Source organism: Neoarius graeffei, chromosome 11, assembly GCF_027579695.1.
Source record: "Neoarius graeffei isolate fNeoGra1 chromosome 11, fNeoGra1.pri, whole genome shotgun sequence".
In the NCBI taxonomy this organism is placed as follows: domain Eukaryota; kingdom Metazoa; phylum Chordata; class Actinopteri; order Siluriformes; family Ariidae; genus Neoarius; species Neoarius graeffei.
In genome coordinates, this window is record NC_083579.1 from 13,897,805 (window position 1) to 13,925,764 (window position 27,960).

A 27,960-nucleotide genomic window follows, 5' to 3' on the forward strand; every position below is an offset into this window, starting at 1 on the left:
TAAAATAAAGATCAATATCGGCAAAATCAAGCAAACGGAAGTATATGGATACATTGGACAACATCTCACGACAACGGTATGCAGCCAAACTGGCCTTGATTGGGGGAATTGACCCCTACGAAGTGGACAAAGATGCATTTTCAAGTGACTATGCAGGGCTGCCATCCATATCATACCCTGATATTGTGAACTATTTCGTGAATAGTAAAAGTGCCTACACACTTGATGACCTCAAAGCATACAAGTCGCTGGAGTCATACAATTATTTTGTCTGTGGCTGGGTCCGTGAAGTCCACCATATAAAACCAAGTGACAGTCGTGTCCTAATTACAGCCAAGGTATGTAAACATTGGAATTTTAGAGCTCTCAACACTGCATATAAATATATGTGTGTGTATAATATCAAGTTGATTTAAGACAAATTTCACATCCATTAGTGGTATTACAGTTAGGTATCCTCCAGAGATTGTTTACACGATGTTTTGGTTTCCAAAAACAAACTTAAACACAATTGATTGTTTATTTAAACAACTTACCACTTATAAAATGATCGGAGCAGACTTTGCTGTGTTTGGAAGGCTGATAATCCTTGCGGTTGATTCTTGCAAGCCATAGATTTCTCCTTGGTATGCTGAGTTTCTTTGTTTGCTCACCTTCGTGCTCCCGTACAGTGGGAATTCCATAAAAGCTCCGCTTGACGTCATCATCTGACCTATTACGACAGCTGTGAATACAACAGGTGTGCACCATTGCTAGCTTTAAATAGCCTGCTTGGGTTCTTTTGAAGACTTTGTACTCGTGCGTTACAATGTGTGCTCAGTGACCCGTATGGTAAGCTTGACCCGCAAGATGGCCGCCACTAGGGAATCCCTGACTCTGTGACGTCATGTGAAAACTATCTATAAGGACACTCATTTCAGGATTGCAACGTACGCATTGTAGCCAGAGAGGATCGTTGGTATGAGAGAGGAGTTAAAGAAGCCATTTTTGTCAACCTGGAACGGCCATCACTGAACAGAGGTGGGGGTCTAAGACATCATTTATCAGCCACCTACAACGCAGTCCTTGGCACACTTCCCAGACAACTGAATGCACACCAAAACCCAGCTGTTTTCAGTGACTCACAGGAGGACAGAGAGAATCAGCATTCCATTGATCACCCTAACGGGCTACGGGGGGAAATGTTTATTTACATTTTTTAAAAACAATTGGACTGGAAAGACGGCTTTAAAATGAAATGACAAGAATATAGAAAATAAATCTGTCGATTGCAGTCATGCAACATTGTGGATGCCAACTGCCGTAAAACCCCAAAGAAGAAGACAGGCGTCCTGCACCCTGAAACTCCACTCCAGTCCAGGTGGTGGCGGTAACGCGTCCAGTAAGCTGTTTCTCCAACTGCCAGAAAATATTGGAGAAGAAAAAGCCGCTGCTTGCCTGAAGAACTTTAGTCTTTCGATTTATAAAAATAAAAGCACGTTATTGTGTCTGGCTCTGAGGATTTAAAACCTTGCTCTGCTTTAAAACACTGAGGTAAGTTAAACTGAAGCTGTGTCGCTGAATCCCAAATGTATCTCCACTTCACTTTTTAAGTGAACTACATTCAATATGAAATTATGCCATGTACTCTCGATGTAGTGCACTATTTATCCACTCAGGAGAGATTTGTAGTTCGGCTAACCTGTTTAGTTGTATGTTGAAATTATTTAAATAATCTTAACTTCAAGTTCCCTATTCATCAGGGTTATTTATTTATTTAGCTCAATTGCGCGATTCCGACTTTATTTCTCCCAATAACGGCTATGTTTCTCGCAATTCCGACTTTATTTCTTGGAATTCCGACTTCATTGCTCGATGTTCCAACTTTTTTTTTCTTTCTCGAAATTTCGACTTGATTTCTCGCAGATTTTTTTCTTGTATTTTTTTTTTAGCCAATCAGGCAGCGTCATCCCTTCTGCAGTATGTCAATCAGAAAGTTTTACACATTGAAAATGGATGCAATCATCATCATCTTCTTTTGGTTGCTCCCGATTAGGGGTCGCCAGAGCGGATCCTTCATCTCCGTTGCTCCCTGTCTTCAGCATCCTTCTCTAACACACCTGCCACTTTCATGTCCTCTCTCACCACATCCATGTATCTCCTCTTTGGCCTTCCTCGTTTTCGTTTGCCTGGCAGCTCCATCCTCAACATTCTCCTTCCCACATGCTCTGCATCTCAGTCTCATCTCTCTTAGCTTAATTCCCAAGCTCTCCACATGTGCTGTCCCTCTGATGTGCTCGTTCCTTATCCTGTCCAACCTTGTCACTCCCATCGCAAACCTTAACATCCTCAACTCCGCCACCTCCAACTTTGCCTCCTGTCTCTTCGTTAAGGGTATGGTCACCAATCCATACATCACAGCTGTTCTCACTACTGTCTTATATATCTTACCTTTCACTTTTGCTGGGACTTTCCTATCACAAATGACTCCCGAAATCCTTCTCCAACTGCTCCACCCTACCTACACTCTCTTTCTCACCTCACTATCGCAGCCCCCCATTTTCCTGCACAGTTGACCCCAGGTACTTGAATTCACCAACTTTTCTTTACGTCTACTCCTTGCATCTTCACTACACTCTCATCCCCATTCTCACTGATGCACATGTATTCTGTTTTGCTACTGCTCACCTTCATTCCTTTTCGTTCCAATGCACATCTCCATCTCTCCAAACCCAACTCAACCTTCTTTCTACTTTCACCACATATCACAATATCATCTGCAAACATCATTTTCCATGGTGACTCTTGCCTCACTTCGTCCGTCAAGCTATCCATCACTATGGCAAACAAGAAAGGACTCAAAGCAGATCCTTGATGGAGTCCCACCTTCACCTTGAACCATTCCGTCTTTCCAACTGCACACCTCACTGCTGTTTCACTGTTCTCATACATGTCTTGCACCACTCTAATATACTTCTCATTCACTCCACTCTTTCTCATACAATACCACTCCTTATCTCTTGGCACTCTATCGTATGCCTTCTCCAGGTCTACAAACACACAATGTAGCTTTCTCTGGCCTTCTCTGTACTTCTCCATGAACATTCTTAAAGCAAAAATTGCATCCAACATGCTCTTCCTTGGCATAAAACCGTACTGCTGTTCACAGATTGCTACCTCTCTTCTCAGTCTCGCCTCCAATACCCTTTCCCATAGCTTCATGGTGTGGTCCATCAATTTTATCCCTCTGTAATTACTGCAGCTTTGTACATCTCCCTTATTCTTGTATATTGGGACTAGCACACTCTTTCTCCATTCATTTGGCATTTTCTCATTCTCTAGGATCTTATTAAACAATCTCCTTAGGAACTCCACAGCCGTCTCACCCAAACATCTCCAAGCCTCAATCGGGATACCATCTGGTCCGACTACTTTCCCAGTCTTCATTCTTTTCATGGCTGCCCTCACCTTATCCTTACTAACCAATTTTGCTTCCTGATTCGCTGAATTGAATCTGACCTTTTCTCTCTTGGATTCTCCTTGTTTAATAAATCCTCAAAGTAATCTTTCCACCTTCTTAATACACTCTCTTTGTCAGCCCATTTCCATCTTTCATCACTCTTACCTGCTGTACATCCCTCGCTTCCCTGTTTCTCTGCCTAGCTAGTCTGTACAGGTCTTTCTCTCCTTCTTTGGTCTCCAGTCTTTCGTACAACTCCTGGTATGCATCTGCTTTCGCCTTCGCTACTGCTCTCTTTGCCTTCTGTGTCGTCTCTCTGTATAACCACCTGCTTTCCTCGTCTCTCTGATCATCCCAATTCTTCTTTGCTAGCCTCTTCTCTTTTATAATTTCCTGCACTTCTTTATTCCACTACCATCTCTCCTTGTCTTCCTTCCTCCTTCCTGATGACCACCCGAGCACCTTCCTTGCTGTCTCTTACTAGTACATCAGTAGTATTGCCCCTTCTGCAGAGTATGTAGTAAACTGGATGCAATCATAGGTGACTATTTTGCGCATGGTTTCCCGAACCGGGAGATCTTGTTACTGAAAGAATCGTATGGTATTGAGCTCTAAGCCTCTGATCCATGGAGAGAGAGAATTCTGTCTAACAGTTAGCTCTGGCAGCAACAAAACATGTTACTTTAACTCAAGGCTAAAAGCCCAACTCGCAAATCTCTGCATCCTGTTTTCGCTGTGGTTTTATTCTTAAAGTTATGACCAGAAGTGATTTGTATCTCCACCGCTTTGATGCTTCTTTCAGGATATTGGTCTTTTTGCTGCTATTCTTCATCTGCCAAGCTGTCTTCTGTTTACAAAACAAGTTACACCTCCAAGATGTGTAGATTGTTCAGAGTGTCATCCTAATCGTGTCATTACTGATAACGCAATAGCTTAGTTCATGTGGAGTAGGAACGTTTGGACAGCATTGTTATTACCTCTGCCAGGGAGGTTGTGTATTCAGTGCAGTTTTTTTTTTTTTTGTCCAACAGGGTCAATTTATCTGTATAATGCTTTTAACAATAGATATTGTTGCAAACTAGCTTTATAGAAAAATACAGATTTTTAAACATGTGAATTAATTAACATATCCCTAATGAGCAAGCCTGAGGCAACAATGGCAAGGAAACCCTCCCTGAGATGACATGAGGAAGAAACCTCAGAAGGGAATCCATCCTTATTTGGGTGATGACAGGTCACGTGATTGTAAATAACTCACTTCTGTAAGCTTACATCCTAGATGGTTTAAAAAGTGCAATTGTGTACCCAGGAAATTCATTATAGTTTTAACATGAAGTCTATTTTGTTGATATTACCAACTGTTCATTGATGGAGACTTGAGTGTAAAACTGTTCCTGACAACTGCAGTCCTAAAGTGTATATTTAGACTCGGGGCTCGACATTAACGGTAGTCTAACTGTCTGGGACGACCAAATGTTTGGCGCAGATAAGTCAAATCCGCATGTGCCTGTCATACGGACAAATTGAATATTTGTTGAAAATCACCATTTTAATCATAATTATTCAAAAGTTACATCAATAAAGTTCCAACAAAACTAGTTCAAACACCTCAATCCAGCTGCGTTCTTGAGGATAGTTGGGGGTGGTTTAAAAAAAAAAGAGGGAGTAAAATTTTAATGTAATAAAAAGAAAATAAGAATGTGATGGAGTGTTCTGCAGAATATACACAATATACAGAATATGTATAAATATATTGCACTATAATGAATGTGTTGAAATGTATATTACATTAAAATTGTGTTGCACAAGAGAAAGACGCATTGCCATGTTGCCCACAGAATATATTGCCCTGTAATTAGTGTCTTGAAATTGATATTGCACTATAAGTAGGTTGCACAAACAGGTATAATTGCTGTAGAAATGTATTGTACAGTTGTGGTCAGAAGTTGACATACAGTGACATGAATGTCATGGCAATATTTGGGCTTTCTGTAATTTCTTTGAACTGTTCTTTTATTGTGGCAGAATGACATCTTTTAATAAAAAAAAACCCCCACTAGAATTTGGTGCACAAGTTTTAATTTTCTTTGGGTTTTCTGAAATCAACACAGGGTCAAAATTATACATGCAGGGTAAAAGTTTACGTACGCTCACTTGGATTATTAATTCAGAGGTGCTGAAATTTCCAAAATGTCTCTTATCTAACCAAGGCTGTCTCTTAACTTCCTGTTAATGATCATGATTGACTACAGCTGGTAGAGTCTCTGTGACTTCATAAAAAGGGTTTGTTTACAGCACTCATTGGATTGACCAATGCACAGTAAAATGGCAAAGTCCAAGGAGCTCAGTGCAGATCTGAGAAAGAGGATCGCAGAAGTACACAACTCCAGAATGTCTCTTGGAGCCATTTTTAAACAACTGCAGATGCTGCACTTGCTGTAATGCATCGAGAGCTTGTGGCTGATGTACAGCCCGGGATGCTCCTCGCCCTCCACGTTCTGGGACAGAACGGCCCCCGGCCCTCTGTCCGATGCATCCATGTGTTAAAAAAAAAAAAAGGGGAGAGAGTAGTCATGGGAGTGTAAAAGTGGCCCCACACACAGTGCAGCTTTTACCATAGTGAAAGCCTGTTGGCACTGCTTCGTCCACTGGACTGGGTCTGGTGCTCCCTTTCTCGTGAGATCAGTTAGTGGGCTGGTGACATCCGAATAATTAGGTATGAACCTACGATAGTAGCCAGCCAGCCCCAGGAACTGTCTCACCTCCTTTTTGGTTAGCTGTGAGACCCGCGTGCCTCAGCGCCTTGAGGATGTCCCTAAGGTGTTCCAGGTGCCACGGCCAATCATTGCTATAAATAATGATGTTGGCAAGGTACGCTGCCGCAGAGGTGGAGTGAGGGCAGGGGATCTTGTCCATGAGCCAGTGGAACGTAGCGGGAGTCCCAAATAACCCAAAAGGAAGCGTGACAGATTGGTGCAACCCAAACGGTGTGGAAAAGGCAGTTTTCTCCCGGGATGGAGGACTCATGGGGATCTGCCAATATCCCTTCGTTAGATCCAGTGTCAAATAAAAGCGAGCAGCACCTAACCAATCGAGCAACTCTTCAATGCAAGGCATTGGATATGCATCAAATTTACACTACTGCACTGACTCTTCTATAGTCCACACAGAACCAGACCGACCTGTTGGTCTTGGGAAACAGGACCACTGGGCTGCTCCAGTCACTGTGGGACTCCTCAATTATGCCCATTTCGAGCATGGCCTTGATTTCATCCCAAACCAACTTTTTTTTTTTACATTTATTGTTTGGGCATGCGGTAAGGGCGGCTATGCACCACCAACCCCGGGGGCGGCTCAGTGTGGTGTTCTATGAGGTGGGTGTGGCTGGGAAGGGGCAAGAACACATCGGAAATTTCCTTCTGCAACTTGGCCACCTCTTGGGGGAGAGTTGGACTTAAACATCTGACTAAAAGAGGGTGTTACATGCACTCCTAAGTAAACGAAACCGGTGGGAGACCAGCGGAACGGGAAGGGCTCAGCCATATCTGGAACACATGTTAATGACCCTAGGGGCACAGCCTCGGATTTTGTAAAGTTAATTTTATATCCCGAAAAGACGCTGAATGACGAAATGACCTTAATCAGGTGGGGAACAGAAGTTTGGGGTTGCGATAAATGTATCAAAATGTCATCCGTGTATAAAGTAACTTTTTGTGTTCCTTTTCACCAATGAAAATACCAGAAATTAAAGTGTTTTGCCTTACTGCTTGGGCCAGTGGCTCAATAGCAATATCAAAGAGCAGGGGGCTGAGGGGGTCGCCCTGTCTGTTCTCGTGGTGGAGGGGGAAGTTGTCGGATCTCAGTCCATTAGTCAGAACCGCCGCCATCGGAGAATTATACAGAACCCTAATCCAATTCACAAAATTATCACCTAGGCCAAATTCCTCCAGAGCGTAGAACAAATACGACCACTCGACCCAGTCAAACGCCTTCTCGGCTTCGAAAGACAGCACGAGGGCCAGGTCCTTGCAATTCTGGGTCAGTTGGATGATGTTAAAGAGCCTCCTCATATTATTACAGGAGTTCCGGCCCTTGACAAAACCAGTTTGGTCCTCCCTGACAATATGAGGCAGAACCCTCTCTAGGCGTAATTAAGGCCAAAATTTTGGAGAGCAGTTTTTGGTCAGAGTTAAGTAGGGCTATCAGCCTGTATGAGGCACAGCTATCTGGGCATTTTCCTTTTTTAAGGATAAGAGAAATGTTGGCTTCCCTAAGGGATTGAGGTAGGATCCCATTTTCAAATGAGTGATTGAGCATAGACAACAGAGAGTCTAAAAGAATACCACTAAGCTCCTTATAAAACTCTCATCCGAATCCATCTGGCCCTGGGGCCTTACCAGACGGCATAGATTTCAAAGCAAGTAGCGCTTCCTCTCTAGTAATTGGGGCATTTAGTTGTAATTTTTGATCATCCGTAGCTTTGGGGAGTCTTAAGTCTGCAAAAAAACTGACGCATAAGGATCAGGGCACCATCAGGCTGCTCGGAACTATATAGGTTGGAATAAAACAATGCAAAGTGTTTATTAATGGTTTTAATATCGAACGATCTTACACCATTAGAGTCAGTAATGGAGACTATATTTTGAGCATCTGCTCTCTTTTTGACAAGCTTGGCAAGATACCTTCCAGGTTTGTCCCTAAACTCATATAATTTCTGCCTGGGAAATGTAAGGGACTGTTCAGAGTCCTGAATCAGAAAAGTATCTAATGCAGCACGTGCAAATAACAGTTCCTTAAGGAAATCAGTACTCGGACTAAATATATGATTTTTCTCCAGTTCAGCTAGTCGAGATTCGAGAAGTTTACGCTGTTCATTCTTCGCGGGTGTTTTGGATGCAACAAAAGACCTAATCAGTCCACGAGAGTATATTTTACACGTCTCCCAGAGGACAGAGGGATTATTTGTGGATGGTGAGTTGATAGAATAAAAAAATCTTAAATTCTGAAGTAAAGTAGGAGATAATCTTATCTTTGAGGAGATAAGGCTGAAATCTCCAGCACCGTGACAATGCCCTGTTCTCAGTGAGAGAGTATACCAAATAAAGGGGGGCATGGTCTGATGATACAATGTTGCCTATAGAACATGATAAAGCAAGAGACATTTTTGAGGAGGGGATGAAAATGTAATCAATTCTGGTATAGCTTTTATATGGGGCCGAAAAAAGTGAACTCTGAATCAGTAGGGTGAAGCTGCCTCCACACATCAGAATATTCAATATCGTGACCTATATTAGTGAGTACCCTCGCTTGTTTAGAAGGGGGAGAAATGTCAAATGGAAGTTTGTCAAGAGAGGGATTAAGGTGACAATTGAAATCTCCCCCCACAAAAGAGTCCCCTGAGGCCCGATCCATAAAACCTGCAAAAGCCTTGGAGAGAAAATCAGGGGACTAGGCTGGGGGACAATATAGATTCAGAAATGTTACTTCTTTTCCTGTTAGTATTCCTTTAACAATTCTATACTGGCCCTGGCTGTCTTTAACACAATCAAGAGACCTAAATGCTAGCTTTTTACTAATCAAAATGGCTACGCCCCTACTGAAAGAAGAACACGAAGTAACAAAGAGCTGCCCCACCCAACTCCTTTGCAATTTAGCATTATCCTTGTCCTCCAGGTGAGTCTCCTGGAGGAACGCAATAGAAACATTTTCCTTATTCAAAAATGATAATACTGCCGTTTTCTTGGCAGGTTTTTGGTGGCCACGGATGTTCCAAAAACAGGTATTATATAAATTGGACATGGCCATAAGATACTATTTGCCATAAGGGCAAGATAAAAAAGTCAGAGCAGTTTATACCTACACTCGCCCTATATATGCATCCCATGACCCACATTATCAGATACATAGGACAGTTACATTTAACAGGAATGGAAAATGCCACACTGATACCCCACATAAATCTTATACATAAGTCATGTCCTGAGTTAAACACATGAACTACACTAAACAAGCATAATAAATGTACAACAGAGAAAAACAAACTGAGGGCCTTTCCCCAAATAAACAGGGACTGTTCACCATACAAGCACCTTTCAAACTCACCATGAGCGAACTGACTGCATATGATGAGTAGCATGCCAAGAAACCGAAAAAAGTCCTCCCTATGGGAGTGTATGGGGTGTCCAGGAAGAGGTAGTACCTTTAGCAGGAGGGCTCGCCATGTCCTTGTCAGGACAGCTTGTCTGTTACTGGTCCTCACCTGACACTCAGCTCTCACCTGTGGCTCCACGTAGCTGTCGCATGCAGCAGCGGCCACACCCTGGGCACTGGCCTTGGCGGGCTTGCTAAACCAGGTGAGGGTAGCTGATGAGTTCCAAACCCTCGGTGAATTAGAATTGGGCGGTGTCAGCCCCACTGCATGTGGAGACTGACTCCCAGCGGAACGAACAGAAGAGATCTGTAGATCCAACGGTTGTGAAGGTGGTGGCAGCAAGCGTTGTGGAACGCCTAGAGCATGGACGCGGCACCCAAAGAAGTCCTGGTCATCCACTGCAGCCAAGGAGGCACCCAGTTGTAACATTCCCTTGTGCCACTGGACCCTGGCTTCTGTGGCCGAGAGGGTGGGGTTGTTCCCGTGCAACAGCTTCTCCACCAAAATCCAATTCACGTACAGGTTATGTGCAGATCCCCCTTCCTTTCCCCAATTCCTTCCTCTCAACTTCTCCTGAAAGTCCTGTGGCGATGGGAGCGGGGTGAAGCGACAGGTAGCGGTTACTACTGGCAGTCGTAGCCTCAAACCTGCACGTAGGCAGTCTGGGACAGATGGTCGTCCTTCATTGTACCTGGGGCAGCAGTGAAGTTCGGCAGCATCCCTGGTGACTGAGCAGCCCTTTTTAGGACAGCACTGCTCACCCTAGCAAGGGAGGGGCCTAGAAAAGGTAGCCTAAACATTGCCTGCCCTAATTCACTAACTGGCCAGCATGCCGCGGCTGGCAGTTAACCCTCTTGGCGGTCGAAAAGAAAAAATAAAGAAAATTATCCTTGGCACTTGGAACATGCGCACCCTGCTAGACAGAGAGAACACAGCAAGGCCTCACAGAAGAACTGCCCTGGTAGCTAGAGAATTGGCACGATACAGGATCGACATCGCCGCGCTCAGTGAAACCCGCTTTGCTGAAGAAGGAGCAATCTGCGAACCAGATGGGGGCTACACCTTCTTCTGGAAAGGAAAGGCAGAAGCTGAAGACAGACAACATGGAGTTGGATTCGCTATTCGTAACACCTTGCTATGCCAACTCCCTGATCTCCCCACCGGCATCAATGAACGGCTGATGAAAATCCGCTTCCCTGTCAGTCGCTCAAGGCATGTTGCCATCGTTAGTGCCTATGCTCCCACGCTCACATGCAGTGACGAGGACAAGGAGAATTTCTATGAAGCTTTGGACTTCCTCTTGAAGTCAACTCCTGCAAGCAACAAGCTAGTAGTCCTAGGGGACTTCAATGCAAGAATTGGGACGGATCACCAGAGCTGGGAAGGAGTTTTAGGCCCCCAGGGAGTCGGCGAGATGAACAGCAACAGGCTGCTGCTCCTGACTATGTGTGCTGAGAATGGTCTCGCCATCACCAACACCCTCTTTAGACTGGCCAACAAGTACAAGACCACATGGATGCATCCAAGGTCCAAACAATGGCATCTCGTAGAGTGTCATTGTCCGGCGGCAGGATACACGGGACGTGATGATTACAAGAGCCATGTGAGGAGCGGAGTGTTGGACTGACCATAGGCTGGTGAGGGTGATCCTCAACCTTCACATAGCCACAGTTCATCGCAAGAAGCCCAAAACTGCTCACCCAAAATTCAACCTCACAAAGCTACTGAACCCTTCCACAAGAGAGAAATTTCAATCCCACCTAGACGACGCTCTGTCTGCTCAAGGACCATTGACTGGCGACCCAATAGAACAACGGAACCAGTTCAAGCACACGGTGACAGAGTCAGCCAAAGCCACTCTAGGTCTGCAGAGGCGTGTCCATCAGGACTGGTTTGATGAGAACAATGCTGAAATCAACCAACTCTTAGAGGAGAAGCACAATGCCTACATCATCTGGCAGAATGACCCATCTTCCATCTCCAAGAAAGAAAGCTTCAAGCACCTCCAAAGCAAATCCCAGAGAGAACTGCGTGCACTGCAAGACAGCTGGTGGGACAGAAAAGCTGAAAAGGTTCAACTTTACGCCGACCTGAATTACTCTAAGGAGTTTTACAGTGAGCTCAAGGCCGTGTATGGACCACAGAGACCCAGCACAACCCCACTACTGTCGGCAGATGGTCAGACCTTGCTGAAAGATAAGGACAGCCTCACACAACGCTGGAGGGAACATTTCTTCACCCTCCTCAACGGACCGTCCACAGTTGACCCTACAGCTTTGAACGTAATCCCAGAGAAGCCAGCGCTTGAGGAACTTGACCTGCCACCCACCCTTGAAGAAGTCACCGCCGCAGTGAAGCAGACGAACTCGGGTAAGGCGCCAGGCATGGACGGCATCCCAGTCGAGATATACAAGGCAGCCGGCCCATTGGCCCTGGACACACTCCATGAGATACTTTGCAGCATTTGGGAAGAAGAATCCATGCCACAGGACTTTCGAGATGCCATTGTTGTCTCTTTATTCAAGAACAAGGGCAGCAAAGCTGACTGTGGCAATTACCGCGGCATCTCCCTCCTCTCTATCGCTGGGAAGATACTTGCCAGGGTCATCCTGAACCGCCTTGTCAGCGCCGTCTCAGAACCATCACTGCCAGAGTCCCAGTGTGGCTTCAGACGAGGTCGCAGCACCATCGACATGATCTTCTTGGTGAGACAGGTCCAGGAAAAGTGCATCGAGCAGCGGATGGATCTTTACGCAGTCTTCATAGACCTTACGAAGACCTTTGATACGGTGAACAGAGAAGCGCTGTGGGTCATCCTCGCCAAGCTTGGCTGCCCGAGGAAATTCACTACCATCATCCGCCTCTTCCACGACGACATGGTTGGCACTGTACTTGCTGGGGGTGACATTTCTGCTCCCTTTGAGATTTCAAACGGTGTCAAACAGGGCTGTGTCCTTGCCCCGGTCCTGTTTAACCTGTTCTTCACATGCGTGCTGAACCATGCCCTCAGAGATCTCGACAGAGGCATCTACATTAAGTACAGGTTAGACGGCTCTCTGTTTGACCTGCGCCGGCTGAACGCTAAGACCCGAACAATGGTGAGACTTGTGACAGATGCATTGTTTGCCGACGACTGTGCACTGATGGCACACACAGAAGCGGACCTCCAGTTCATCGTCAGCAAGTTTGCGGAAGCCTCCCAACTCTTTGGCCTGACAATCAGCCTAGGAAAAACAGAAGTCCTCTTCCAACCATCCCCAGGCCCCGCTGTGCACCCTCCCCCCACCATCTCTATTGGAGGTACTGCACTGAAGAACGTTGAGAACTTCAAAAACCTCGGGAGCATTATATCCAGCAACAGCTCCCTTGACAAGGAAATCTCTGCCAGGATCAATAAAGCCAGTCAGGCTCTTGGTCGCCTTCGATCTCGTGTGATGAGTCACAAAAGCATCAGGCTCAAGACAAAAATCAAAGTGTACAAAGCTGTCGTGATCACAAGTCTCCTCTACGGCTGTGAGACCTGGACGCTGTACAGGAAACAAATCAAACAGCTTGAACATTTTCACATGAGATTGCTACAGTCGATCATGGGCATCAAGTGGCAAGACCGAGTGACGAACCTCGAAGTCCTGGACACAGCAGACTTAGTTAGCATAGAAGCTATGGTCTTGAAGGCTCAACTCCGTTGGACTGGTCACGTCATTCGCATGGAGCCTTACAGACTGCCTCGCCACCTACTCCTATGGAGAGCTGAGGCAGGGCCACAGACCCAGGGGCCGACCGAGAAAACGGTACAAAGACTGCATCAAAGACAGCCTGAAACATGTCGGCATCCCTGCAAAAGACCTCGAGGCTTGTGCACAAGACAGACCAGCATGGCGTAGTCAAATCCGGCAGGCCCAGGACAATTTTGAAAGCAGTCGCCATGACTACATCACCCAAGCAAGAGAAAGAAGAAAGGCCTCAACATCCTCCCTTCCTGCAGCAGCCACATTCCAATGCCCTTACTGCCCACGAGTGTGTGCCTCCAGAATTGGTCTCTCCAGCCACACCCGTGCCCACGAAAGGAGGCCCACTGCACATTGACATTGTCGGATCGAAGGTCTACCAAGGATGGGAGTGAACAAAATAAGGTGGAAACAAAATATTCACGTTACGAGCAGCCGCGCCACTCAGTTAGGAAATGTTCGATATGTTCAAAATGTTAAGAGTGTTCAAGATTCGGCAGCGTCTAGAACACGGAGCATGACATACCAGCCTGAGTGGGAAAACTACGTCTGTTACAGAAAAAGTGTCCCAAACCAGACAAACGGAGCTCCGTGCTCCGCAAAGTTATCATCCAGGCAGAGAGTCAATGAAACCGCGAACCTCCTCCGGGGTGGAAAACCTCTTTTTGGAGCCTCCGTGTATCACCTGTAGAGTAGCCGGGAACAGCATAGCATATGGCATCCCTCGCTCTCGCAGCTGCTGTTTCACCGCATCGTATGCCTTGCGTTTCTTCATCACCGTCGAGGAAAAATCGCTGTAGAAAGAGACCCTGGATCCTTTGTAGATTAAGTCACCGTCCTGGCTTGCCCGGCACACCGCTTCCATGACCCTCTGTTTGTCTCTGAACGCGTGGAATCATAGCTACCTGGGCCTCCTGTTCGAGTCCGGTTTCGGTGCGAGGGTGCGGTGGGCTCTCTCCAGCTTTATGCGGCCAGCCTTCGTGGTCATCTTTAGGATGCGGGGTAGCCATGACTCGAAAAACTCCACCGGCTGCCCAGTCTCCGTATCCTCCGCCAAGCCGACGACTCGAATGTTTATGCGCCTACTATAGTTTTCAGCCATGTCCAAACTCTCCATGAGGGCGCTAACCTGCTTTTCCAGCTTCACAATTCTTGGCTCTTGTGCTGTGTTGGAGTTTTCAACTGCTAGTAACCTAGCCTCTGCTTCATCTAGCCGCTTGCTAGCGGCCTGGAGCTCCGTAGCATGCTTGTGGATAGTCTCGGCCAGAGGGCTAAATTTTTCTTTAATAACTAAGTTATTAACTTTAATAATATTGGAAGTCATTATGCTCAGGGCTTTAGCAAGGGCAGGGTCAAGCCCATCTGCGGTTACAAATTCGGCCTGGTCGCCATTTTGTGTGTTGTCGCCGGGCTCGGACAGGACATCTTTTTTTTTTTTTTGTCTTTATTTCCTCTGGTTCTTCCCATCTTGTCAAAAGACTGTGGCCAAAAGTTTTCCAAGGACATAGCCTGTTTTATGTTCATAACAAAAATAGCTTATCGCACCCGGTTGTTGTCAGGATAATGAAAAAAATTAGCACCGGGTGGCACGGAACTCTGGCAAAAGCGTCTGCTCAGCTCACCGCCATAACGTGACAACCCTCCCCCCCTTCAAAATTTTCTAATAAAAATCATTAAGCTGTTTTACTTTTAATTAGGTCAATGGCTTCGCGCCAGAGTTCAAGGCTAAGGATTTGTCTTTTAGAGATACACACTCCTAGCCTTACTCCACCCCCACCGCCCAAAAAAAGGAAAACTGCCGCTGAGGCGACACGCGATTGGAAAGACCGACTGAAACAAAATGAACCTGAGAGATGGGCTGAATACATCTAAAGAGGCAGAGAGGCAACAAAAGTCTACAGAAAAAATTGTTCTGAAAAAAAGGTGCTTTTTTTTTTTTTTTTTTTTTAACAAGAACCTAAATCAAAGTGTGCATTAGACATATTTTGCAAATGCATTTATTGTTGATATATTTGTCAATAAGAATGTGTATGGCAGTATAAGTGAATGAAGCGAAGGATACCTGAATATTGCAATTAGTACAAGTTTCATTTTTATGTAACAGGGTTATTCTTTTTTTTTTTTTTTTTTTTTTAATTTATTTGCTAACAAATACAAACAAATACAAAGTAAAAAGGACAGAATGAAACAAATCAATACATACACATGACATACAACAGAAGCACTGACGTAACTAACAACAATTTCAAAGGCTGGACAATACTACTAATATGTTAACAAAGAGATGTAACAGAACACATGGAGACAAATTCGACAAAGATAAACAAGAGCTATATTGCTGTATAGAGGAGGATGGGTGGGGTTGATTAGGGGTAATGAATGTGCATATGAGATAGAGGAGGGTAGGTGGGGGAGATTTGGAGGGGTGTTGGGCCTTGAATTATGGGTGGAGGGACAGTGTGTATATGTTGGGGGGGAGCGGGATATGTGAAAGTAAGCACGTGTGTGTGTGTGTGTGTGTGTATAAGCAGTGCTGGTCTGTGTCGGGCCAGGGAGAAGGAAGCTGGATCATAATGAAGGAGAGAGGGGGAGGGGGAGTATTATTTTATTTGCTAATCATTTGTGTTAGTAAATTTTTTATAGATAGAAATTCTAAAAATAATAGTTATTTAATAGTTAATTATGATGACTACCTGAGCACCTGTTATGGCTATGGTGCCAGCCCCCCCTGCCCAAGCCGATTCATGATGGGACGACAGAGGGGAGGGGGAGGTACTGCATGAGGCAGGGCTCCGGGCCCTGACGCCCCATGCACCGACACAGGGTTATTCATCATAATGTGTTGAAAAGTTGCCAAATACAAAGCTAACTTTTGTGTGTGTTTGTGCAGGCCATTCAGAGAGAACAAAGCAGGCTTCGGATGCAGGTGATGAGAGCCCGAAAAAAGTAGAGCAGCCAGAGCAACCTAGATTGACTCGAGCTGCTCAAGAGGAGCAGAGAGAGAAGTGGAGGCAGGCGAAGGCAAAGTGGTGGGTGAGCTTACACCCCCAGAAGTAACGCCGTCAGAGGGAGAAGAGACCCCAGCGGGAAAGAGAAAAGCGAGCGAACAAAAGAGGTACTATGTATTTTCTAGTAATAATTGACTTAAATCTAGTAAGGAAAGTGGGAAGTAAATTCCACTTAGTTGTAATGTTTGGTGTAAGTTATAATTTCTCAGAGCTCTCTATTTTAAGTGACACTTAAAATATAAAGCTGTAAAAGCCATTTAATTGAATGTCATGGCCACTATTGACATTGTTCAGCTGCTTTCTGGAAATATTAGAGAGCTCTCCCACCTATTTGTGTTTACTGGTAATGAAAAGAAAGATAATAATATTAACAAACTTTTCTATTTAAAGTATTGATTGAATTATTTTTCTTTGAATGTTCTAGTGCATGCAGTCAAAGAATTTTAAAGATCTTGATGTGAATGATTATCATAACTTTTTTATAAACTGTAGACTGCCTGTAATGTAATGTAACGGAGCAGCTAAAAAAACATATGTTCTGATATTTTCAAATGTTTCAAAAAATTTTATTGAAAAATTGCTGTTTAAATGGTTAAAGAATACCATTAAAGACTTTTCATGTCATCTTACTGTTAAAGCATGGATGTTATTGCTACTACGACAACAACTACTACTACTACTACTAATAATAATAATAATTCCGTGATAGTTAGGTCAGTATTTTAGTTCGGCTGTAATCTGTTTATTTGTATCTTTCTTTGAGAAATTTTTAGCAATAGAACAAACCTTGTTTGTTTCCACTAATTTTTATAGAAATGTAAAAATTATTATTATTTTTATTTTCATTATTATTCTTATTATTAATCTTTGTTTAAGCTGGTAGGAGTTCATCAGAAGACAGCGCTCCTCCAGGAAGTCTCGGGCTCCTGATCCCTCACAGGTAAAGTTTAATGATGAATTTGTTACAAAAAACAATGTTTTGAGTTGAACAAACTGTAGTAGTCTTGCAGCTCAGGGAATGAGGAACTGGGAGACAGGCTTGACAACTCAAGTTGGGCTTTATTGTTAATTTAGAGATCACTTTTTTGTGACGTTATTTTTCTCTACTTTGCACACACATGGTGCTGGGTTGCTTAGGTCTCTCTTTCTCTTTGATGACTGACTTCTCCTCTGTGAAAGAACACAAGATACCGAAGTAAATTGCTAGTAAAACACAGGTGCAACTCCTCACGTGTTACCTGCCGGTTCTACCTGATTCCTCACCATCCATAGCTGACACACGATCGAGCCCTTGCTGCCACACAAACTTTATAAACTGTGTTGATGTTTTTTGCTGAATAATTCTTATTGTTTGATCTTTAGCTGTGTGAGGACATGAAATCGGAGATATGCAAAGCGTCAGAAGTTTATGTGAAGAAAGAGGAGACACTGGAGCTGAACATCTTCAACCATGGAGACGACCTTGACAACCCACCTGAAGATCTCTCCATTAAAGTGGAAGATCCTGACAAGAAAGACAACCTCTGTAAGGCATCAGCCAACTCTGGTCCTCAGTAACACTTTACTGTTTATTCTACCCTACACACTATCTAGTGCACTAAAAGTGCAATAGAGTACATTTAGGAGCCTCATTTTATAGTACATTATGTAGCCTCAGTCTAAGAAATAGTCAACAAATTGTGAATTGACTCAACTGTCTTAGGTCTTTTTGTCGTATCTTCCGTTTTATGATGCGCCAAATGTTTTCTATGGGTGAAAGATCTGGACTGCAGGCTGGCCAGTTCAGTACCCGGACCCTCCTTCTATGCAGCCATGATGCTGTAATTGATGCAGTATGTGGTTTGGCATTGTCATGTTGGAAAATGCAAGGTCTTCCCTGAAAGAGACGTCGTCTGGATGGGAGCACATGTTGCTCTAGAACCTGGATATACCTTTCAGCATTGATGGTGTCTTTCCAGATGTGTAAGCTGCCCATGCCACACACACTAATGCAACCCCATACCATCAGAGATGCAGGCTTCTGAACTGAGCGCTGAAAACAACTTGGGTTGTCCTTCTCCTCTTTAGTCCGAATGACACGGCGTCCCTGATTTCCAGAAAGAACTTCAAATTTTGATTCATCTGATGACAGAACAGTTTTCCACTTTTTCACAGTCCATTTTAAATGAGCCTTGGCCCAGAGAAGACGTCTGCACTTCTGGATCATGTTTAGATACGGCTTCTTCTTTGAACTATAGAGTTTTAGCTGGCAACAGCGGATGGCACGGTGAATTGTGTTCACAGATAATGTTCTCTAGAAATATTCCTGAGCCCATTTTGTGATTTCCAATACAGAAGCATGCCTGTATGTAATGCAGTGCCGTCTAAGGGCCCGAAGATCACGGGCACCCAGTATGGTTTTCCGGCCTTGACCCTTACGCACAGAGATTCTTCCAGATTCTCTGAATCTTTTGATGATGATATGCACTGTAGATGATGATATGCAGGGGTGATAGCGTTCCGGCGCCGCGCCGGATTTCCGGCGTACCGTGGCTGGGGAAAAAAAAAAAATCTAGTTCGCCCATTGTCCTGTGTCATTCTGAGATGCGCAGATGGACAGTAAAGGGAATTCGCATGATATGGAACTAGTGGGAAAAAAGTGCCGTCACGGCACGAATTCGTGCCGTGACGGCACTTTTTTCCCACTAGTTCCATATCATGCGAATTCCCTTTACTGTCTATCTGCGCATCTCAGAATGACACAGGACAATGGGCGAACTAGATTTTTTTTTTTTTTTTTCCCCAGCCACGGTACGCCGGAAATCCGGCGCGGCGCCGGAACGCTATCACCCCTGTGATATGTTCAAACTCTTTGCAATTTTACGCTGTCAAACTCGTTTCTGATATTGCTTCACTATTTGTCGGCGCAGAATTAGGGGGATTGGTGATCCTCTTCCCATCTTTACTTCTGAGAGCCGCTGCCACTCCAAGATGCTCTTTTTATACCCAGTCATGTTAATGACCTATTGCCAATTGACCTAATGAGTTGCAATTTGGTCCTCCAGCTGTTCCTTTTTTGTACCTTTAAATTTTCCAGCCTCTTATTGCCCCTGTCCCAACTTTTTTGAGATGTGTTGCTGTCATGAAATTTCAAATGAGCCAATATTTGGCATGAAATTTCAAAATGTCTCACTTTCGACATTTGATATGTTGTCTATGTTCTACTGTGAATACAATATCAGTTTTTGAGATTTGTAAATTATTGCATTCCGTTTTTATTTACAATTTGTACTTTGTCCCAACTTTTATGGAATCGGGGTTGTATAACAGCACTGCCTAAAGTGTATCGTTCCCCTTGTACCATGGTGATTTGCCTATGAGTACAATTTTTAGTTTATTAACGAATGACACATTGCTTATTTCTAGTTACATTTAATGTTGGAGAATGTCTGTCTTTCTCTCCAGCCACTCCTGTGTTTTGTTCAGAGACCAAAAGAAATTCAGGTTGTGACCTGAGAAACCAGAAAGCCCAAACTCCTCTGTCCTGAAGACTCTCCCATCTTGGCAAACTTACTGACTAATACCTGGGTCTCCTTCCATAAATGTTAAATAAATGTGTCCTTGCGTCTTCACCACATTAGAAAATTGTAGTTTTTTTTTTTTTTTTTCTTCCACCCACTTTCTCCCCAGTGTGGTCACCTGCTAGTATCCACCCACAAGCCAGATCTCTAACTATGTGAGTGACGGCAGACATGTGAAGCCATCAACCTCCTCTTTTCCAAATGCAGCTCAGGCTGTGTCACAGGATAGCAAAATGCACCTGGAGGAAAGTGCTGTGCGTTTTCTTCCCCACATGCGCGAGCTCGCAGAAGACCCTAGTTGGCTGTGATTAACAGGGGACAGAGAGTATGTCCCTCAGTATACCCCTGGAATGGGATGTTCAGTTAGGACATATTGGTGTGATGGACAGGTGTCCAAATATCTGAATATGGATTTAGGGGCATCACAGTGGCACAGCTTCGGGGTCCTGGAATCAATTCTAAGCTTGGGTTGCTGTTTGTGTGAAATTTTGCAAGTTCTCCCCCTGTTAGTGTAGGTTTCCTCTGGGTCCACTGGTTTCTTCATAAGTAAATTGGTTATGTTTAAATTGCAACTAGGTGTGAATATATTTTGAATTAAATATGAATCCTAGATGTGTGCCTTTTGAAAAATGTTTAGATCTAGAAATGCCAGCATCGTCAGCAAGCTAAAATAGAGACGTGAGAGAGAGACAGATTTTTTTTTTTTAAATATGTGCGCAGTTATTTGCACAAGCGGTAGCAAAGGCGAAAGCAGATGCATACCAGGAGTTGTACGACAGACTGGAGACCAAAGGAGAGAAAGACCTATACAGACTAGCTAGGCAGAGAAACAGGGAAGTGAGCGATGTACAGCAGGTAAGAGTGATGAAAGATGTAAATGGAAATGTGCTGACAAAGAGAATGCATTAAGAAGGTGGAATGAGGAGAATTCAAGAGAGAAGAGGTCAGATTCATTGGAGACGGCAAATCAGGAAGCAGAGTTGGTTAGTAAGGATGAGGTGAGGGCAGCCATGAAAAGAATGAAGACTGGGAAAGCAGTCGGACCAGATGGTATCCCAATTGAGGCTTGGAGATGTTTGGGTGAGATGGCTGTGGAGTTCCTAATGAGATTGTTTAATAAGATCCTAGAGAATGAGAAAATGCCAAATGAATGGAGAAAGAGTGTGCTAGTCCCAATATACAAGAATAAGGGAGATGTACAGAGCTGCAGTAATTACAGAGGGATAAAATTGATGAGCCACACCATGAAGCTATGGGAAAGGGTATTGGAGGTGAGATTGAGAAGAGAGGTAGCAATCTGTGAACAGCAGTATGGGCTTATGCTAAGGAAGAGCATGTTGGATGCAATTTTTGCTTTAAGAATGTTCATGGAGAAGTACAGAGAAGGCAAGAGAAAGCTAAATTGTGTGTTTGTAGACCTGGAGAAGGCATACGATAGAGTGCTGAGAGATGAGTTATGGTATTGTATGAGAAAGAGTGGAGTGAATGAGAAGTATATTTGAGTAGTGCAAGACATGTATGAGAACAGTGAAACAGCAGTGAGGTGTGCGGTTGGAAAGACTGAATGGTTCAAGGTGAAGGTGGGACTCCATCAAGGATCTGCTTTGAGTCCTTTCTTGTTTGCCATAGTGATGGATAGCTTGACGGACGAAGTGAAGCAAGAGTCGCCATGGAACATGATGTTTTCGGATGATATTGTGATATGTGGTGAAAGTAGAAAGGAGGTTGAGTTGGGTTTGGAGAGATGGAGATATGCATTGGAACGAAGAGGAATGAAGGTGAGCAGTAGCAAAACAGAATACATGTGCATCAGTGAGAATGGGGATGAGAGTATAGTGAAGATGCAAGGAGTAGACATAATGAAAGTTGGTGAATTCAAGTACCTGGGGTCAACTGTGCAGGAAAATGGGGTCAGCGGTATTGAGGTGAGAAAGAGAGTGCAGGCAGGGTGGAGCAGTTGGAGAAGGATTTCGGGAGTCATTTGTGATAGGAAAGTCCCAGCAAAAGTGAAAGGTAAGATGTATAAGACAGTAGTGAGACCAGCTGTGATGTATGGATTGCTGACCATACCCTTAACGAAGAGACAGGAGGCAAAGTTGGAGGTGGTGTAGTTGAGGATGTTAAGGTTTGCAATGGGAGTGACAAGGTTGGACAGGATAAGGAACGAGCACATCAGAGGGACAGCACATGTGGAGAGCTTGGGAATTAAGCTAAGAGAGATGAGACTGAGATGGTATGGGCACATCCTAAGAAGAGATGCAGAGCATGTGGGAAGGAGAATGTTGAGGATGGAGCTGCCAGGCAAACGAAAACGAGGAAGGCCAAAGAGGAGATACATGGATGTGATGAGAGATGACATGAAAGTGGCAGGTGTGTTAGTGAAGGATGCTGAAGACAGGGAGCAATGGAGACGAAAGATCCGCTGTGGCGACCCCTAATCGGGAGCAGCCAAAAGAAGAAGAACCAGTGCAGTTATTTGCACAATTATATTTCTTTGTGCCTGCATGTGATTTCCTCACGAATTTGGTAGATTCTGTTTTCTAAAAGATGTAATGGAAACTTCTAATTAACACTTCAGAATGCTTAGCAGTTGTCTTTTCAGTTATTTATTATAGTAGATCATATAAAACAGATATAAAATAAGAAAGGAAAAAAGAAGACAACATCACTTCAGTGATGCCGAGAGTACGCGCACTCTGAGTTGTGTTTTAGTGGCTGTTATCTACATGGGTACAAGTTTTCCGGCATGTGCCGGAAGCTCCGGTTTTTTCGGTTCTGAAAAAGTCATTTTTCCAAATCGTGTAAATCCGTTAAGATTTTCGGGGGGGGGACCCCTCTCACTGTCTCACTCTCATGGGGCCAGTGATTTTCCGCGATCACGGAAAACGGACAGAAATTACGGAATTTTTATAGTGAAACATTGCTCGCGTATCAAAGTGTAACTGCCGCAGAAGGCTTCTGCGTAACTGCCGCTAACGCCCAAGCAGGCATTCCTTTCCGGTCAAGGCAGCTTTGTTGGTGATTGTGATTGGCTTGTGGCACACTTAGCCAGCCAATGAGCTGCTTGTTTACAGATTCGCTCCCCGCGTCGCAACCAGAATGGCGACTGCGAAAAAGAAACGAATGCTCTGGTGGCCAAGGACGCCATATGGTTTCCAGTGGCGAGTGTGGATGTTGAGCGCTCCTTTTCCATGTATAAACCTCTTCTAAATGACAGAAGATTCAGTCTCACGGAGACCAACACTAAACAACTTATGATGCTCTATCATAATGGCGATATTGAGCAGCGTTTCTCGGTACTCTGAGAGCGCTCAATGATTGAGCTGCACTGAATTTTCAGGACTGTCATTACAATCAAAGTTAAACTATTCTAGTCTGTTTGAGAGTGTGTTCTGTGTTCTGTTGGAAACATTGTTTCATGAGTTTGTGGTGTACTAAAAAAGATGGATGTAGAGTAATATTTTTAAACAGTCAGTTATGAGTATTTTCATTACAGGCTCAGTAAGTATTACTGAACATTATTTTATCCCTATTAATTTATCAGTACTCTCTATTATATTGAGATTATATATGCTATTATATTGCATATATTATATATGAGATGGGTTTTTAGTTAACGGTGATCCTAGTTTCTTGATTTATCTGTTATCAGTATGTCAAGTAAAACATTTTGAGTTGTCTCAATCTATGATCCCACTTTAATTTTTTTTATTAATGCAATTTATCAGCTTACTGTCAGTGTAATTGTTTTATTATATATTTTTTATGAATGACTTCATCATGCAAAGGACCATTTGTGTCTAGAGATGCAATCCTTTGAAACCCAAGTAAAATTATGCCAGCCAGAATTACTAAATTGGAGCCAAACAGAACAATTTTGAATTGAAATTGTGAAACGGAATTGAAACGGAATTTTTCATTGTCTGAAAAGGAAAAAGCCAGATTTTGAAACGGAAAATCATTGGCTCTATTCTCAGCGTATTATTGGGTTACCACGCTACAGTCTCTGCACAAGACAAATCTTTTCATCTCGTCTTCGCCACAAACATCATTCAATTTATATGCCGCTCACCGACGAGCGGTCCTGACTAGCCCGTTGTTTCACGGTGTTATACATGTGTGATATCATGTTTCACGCACATAGCACGTTGTTCGACCAAATCAACACAGCTATTCCAGTGTATATATTGTAAAAAAGGTATCGCAGCAAAAGCATATTAAAAATGGTTGTTTCAACATTTAAATTAGTAGTTGCTAGATGTTTTGAAATATCAAGCCTTGAACTTGAAATATTATTTCAGATGAATTAATGAAATGTATTAAACATTTGATGTGAATATGCAAATCATATAACTATTAATATTATAAATGATTGCATGAGAGACGACCATTTTAACTTTGTAATTTACAATTTTTTTCGAGCCCTAAGGGGGGCTCACCTCCCTTTTACCCCTTTTCCACCAAATCAGTTCCAGGGCTGGTTCGGGGCTGGTGCTGGTTCACAACTCGTTCAACTTGCAAGCCAGCTGAGAACCAGTTTGCTTTTCCATAGCTCGCGGTGCTAAGGGAAGACACGTCATTACGTCGCTGTATACGTCAGTTACGTCGTTGTATACGTCATTACGTCGCTGTATACGTCAGTTACATCGCTACGTTTGCATAAACCTTGGCGCGAATATCGAAGCAAAAACAACATGGAAGAAGCAGCAGCAGCAACAATAATAATAATAATGGATGACTTCGCGTTTGTACAGCTGCTGCTTCTCGTCGCTTAAAAATGGCGATCTTTTGCGGTTTTGTTATTGTTGTTGGTCTTAACAACTCCGCCCCCCCCCCCGACGTAAGTGGTTCTTTCCTCTGGCCCAGCAGAGAGTTGGTGCTAGCGTGGAACCGTTTTTTCTGGCCCCAGAGCCAGTTTTTTTTGTCAGTGGAAACAGAAAACCTGGTTCCAAACTAAGCACTGGCCCCGAACCAACCCTGGAACTGCTTTGGTGGAAAAGGGGCATTTGTAACCTCCCCTGCATGGCTGCGCCATGCACGTCTGACCTTGTCAGATTTTTCAGGTTTTTGAAAATTTTATACTTGCACCCATGTATCTATTATATTCTAAAGGCATTCGCTTACTGCTCGCATCTGTACGTGATTGGTTCAAGATTTTCTATGATGCTTTGCTAATGAGTGCACCTGGAATGCTCTGATACAGTTAGGTCCATATATATTTGGACACTGACACAAATTTTGCTTTTTTTACCTGTTTACTGAAACCTATTCAAGTTATAGTTATATAATGGATATGGACATAAAGTCCAGACTTTCAGCTTTCATTTGAGGGTATCCATATTCAAATTGGATGAAGGGTTTAGGAGTTTCAGCTCTTTAACATGTGCCACCCTGTTTTTAAAGGGACCAAAAGTAATTGGACAATTGACTCAAAGGCTATTTCATGGGCAGGTGTGGGCAATTCCTTCGTTATGTCATTCTCAATTAAGCAGATAAAAGGCCTGGAGTTGATTTGAGGTGTGGTGCTTGCATTTGGAAGATTTTGCTGTGAAGAAAACATGCGGTCAAAGGAGCTCTCCATGCAGGTGAAACAAGCCATCCTGAAGCTGCAAAAACAGAAAAAACCCATCCAAGAAATTGCTACAATATTAGGAGTGGCAAAATCTACAGTTTGGTACATCCTGAGAAAGAAAGAAAGCACTGGTGAACTCATCAATGCAAAAAGACCTGGACGCCCACAGAAGACAACAGTGGTGGATGATCGCAGAATAATTTCCATGGTGAAGAGAAACCCCTTCACAACAGCCAAGCAAGTGAACAACACTCTCCAGGAGGTAGGTGTATCAATATCCAAATCTACCATAAAGAGAAGACTGCATGAAAGTAAATACAGGAGGTTCACTGCACAGTGCAAGCCACTCATAAGCCTCAAGAATAAAAAGGCTAGATTGGACTTTGCTAAAAAACATCTAAAAAAGCCAGCACAGTTCTGGAAGAACATTCTTTGGACAGATGAAACCAAGATCAACCTCTATCAGAATGATGGCAAGAAAAAAGTATGGCGAAGGCGTGGTACAGCTCATGATCCAAAGCATACCACATCATCTGTAAAACACGGCGGAGGCAGTGTGATGGCTTGGGCATGCATGGCTGCCAGTGGCACTGGGTCACTAGTGTTTATTGATGATGTGACACAGGACAGAAGAAGCTGGATGAATTCTGAGGTATTCAGAGATATACTGTGTGCTCAAATCCAGCCAACTGCAGCCAAACTGATTGGTCGGCGTTTCATAATACAGATGGACAATGACCCAAAACATAAAGCCAAAGCAACCCAGGAGTTTATTAAAGCAAAGAAGTGGAATATTCTTGAATGGCCAAGTCAGTCACCTGATCTCAACCCAATTGAGCATGCATTTCACTTGTTAAAGACTAAACTTAAGACAGAAAGGCCCACAAACGAAGAGCAACTGAAAACCGCTGCAGTAAAGGCGTGGCAGAGCATTAAAAAGGAGGAAACGCAGCGTATGGTGATGTCCCATGAGTTCAAGACTTCAGGCAGTCATTGCCAACAAAGGGTTTTCAACCAAGTATTAGAAATGAACATCTCATCTCATTATCTCTAGCCGCTTTATCCTGTTCTACAGGGTCGCAGGCAAGCTGGAGCCTATCCCAGCTGACTACGGGCGAAAGGCGGGGTACACCCTGGACAAGTCGCCAGGTCATCACAGGGCTGACACATAGACACAGACAACCATTCACACTCACATTCACACTTACGGTTAATTTAGAGTCACCAGTTAACCTAACCTGCATGTCTTTGGACTGTGGGGGAAACCGGAGCACCCGGAGGAAACCCACGCGGACACGGGGAGAACATGCAAACTCCGCACAGAAAGGCCCTCGCCGGCCACAGGGCTCGAACCCAGACCTTCTTGCTGTGAGGCGATAGCGCTAACCACTACACCACCGTGCCGCCCAGAAATGAACATTTTATTCACAGTTATTTAATTTGTCCAATTGCTTTTGAGCCCCTGAAATGAAGGGATTGTGTTTTTAAAAAATGCTTTAGTTCCTCACATTTTTATGCAATCCTTTTGTTCAACCCACTGAATTAAAACTGAAAGTCTGAACTTCAACTGCATCTGAATTTTGTTCAAAATTCATTGTGGTAATTTACAGGACCAAAATTAGAAAAATGTTGTCTCTGTCCAAATATTTATGGACCTAACTGTATGTGCAGGCAGATGCGTAGTTGGGGAGTACTCAGGCACCCTGCTTATCACCACCAAGGCCACAGAAAGGCGATTACAACATGGGGAAAAACAACTTTTTCAGTACACTAGGCCACTTGAGCTCAACACACAGAAACACAGAGAATAGGAATGTTCATCCACTACATTTCCCACACGTTTCCCCCCCTTTTATCCTACAGGATAATAATTGCTAAAGAAAGAAATGTACACAATTTCAGTGGTAAGAATTCCTAGCGAGATTTGACTTAACACGTCATTGAGTCTACAGGGATAATGCTAAGGCTGTTTTTGTAAGACATAGACATCTTAAGTTAATGCTAGCAAGCTATATACATAGATCAGGAAACAGTAGAACAGGAAACAACCACAAATGAGTGTTTTAAGTTAAGGCTAATTTCATGTCAGCTGTGCTGATGTCCTCGAACGGTGGGTTATAGTCGTCATGTGGGTTTGGAGGCCTGTCAGGCAAGTTGTCTGGGTCTGTTTTCACCGTCTGGTAACCAATATTTGTCAGCACAGACATACAACATTGACAGAAAACAAGGAGCAAACATAGCATCACAGTCACTAAACCCAGGACCGGTATGGTGGATGGAATCAGAGTCTTCCATCCACTGAACCAACACCATCAACTGTCTTCAACTCCTCCATGTTTATCTGCTTGTAATTGTTCAGCAACCTTGCGCATCTTGTTCAGTGCCTCAGTGATGTTACCGAGTTAACCCTTGTCCTTCTTGACGTTTGTTGGTGCTCAGAGGGCGGGCATGCCCTGTCAGCCCTCGTCCCACCTCACCAGGGCTTGGAGAAACTCGGGACTT

The 27,960-nt window shown here is 43.8% G+C and overlaps 1 protein-coding gene across 3 annotated transcripts in view; it reads left to right on the forward strand.

Moving 5' to 3' along the window:
- The first annotated feature begins 1,408 nt into the window (after positions 1 to 1,408).
- LOC132894121 (zinc finger protein OZF-like) overlaps positions 1,409 to 27,960 on the forward strand; it is a 52,392-nt gene continuing 25,840 nt past the window's right edge. For 2 of the 3 annotated variants that reach the window (XM_060933457.1, XM_060933459.1), the window contains exons 1-4: positions 1,409 to 1,533; positions 16,209 to 16,433; positions 17,203 to 17,266; positions 17,689 to 17,851. In XM_060933457.1, coding sequence (XP_060789440.1) covers positions 17,701 to 17,851 — 151 coding nt within the window. In that variant the 5' untranslated portion in view covers positions 1,409 to 1,533; positions 16,209 to 16,433; positions 17,203 to 17,266; positions 17,689 to 17,700. Of the gene's footprint in view, positions 1,534 to 16,208; positions 16,434 to 17,202; positions 17,267 to 17,688; positions 17,852 to 27,960 lie in introns of those variants that run through there. The other variant, XM_060933460.1, reaches the window with a different exon arrangement.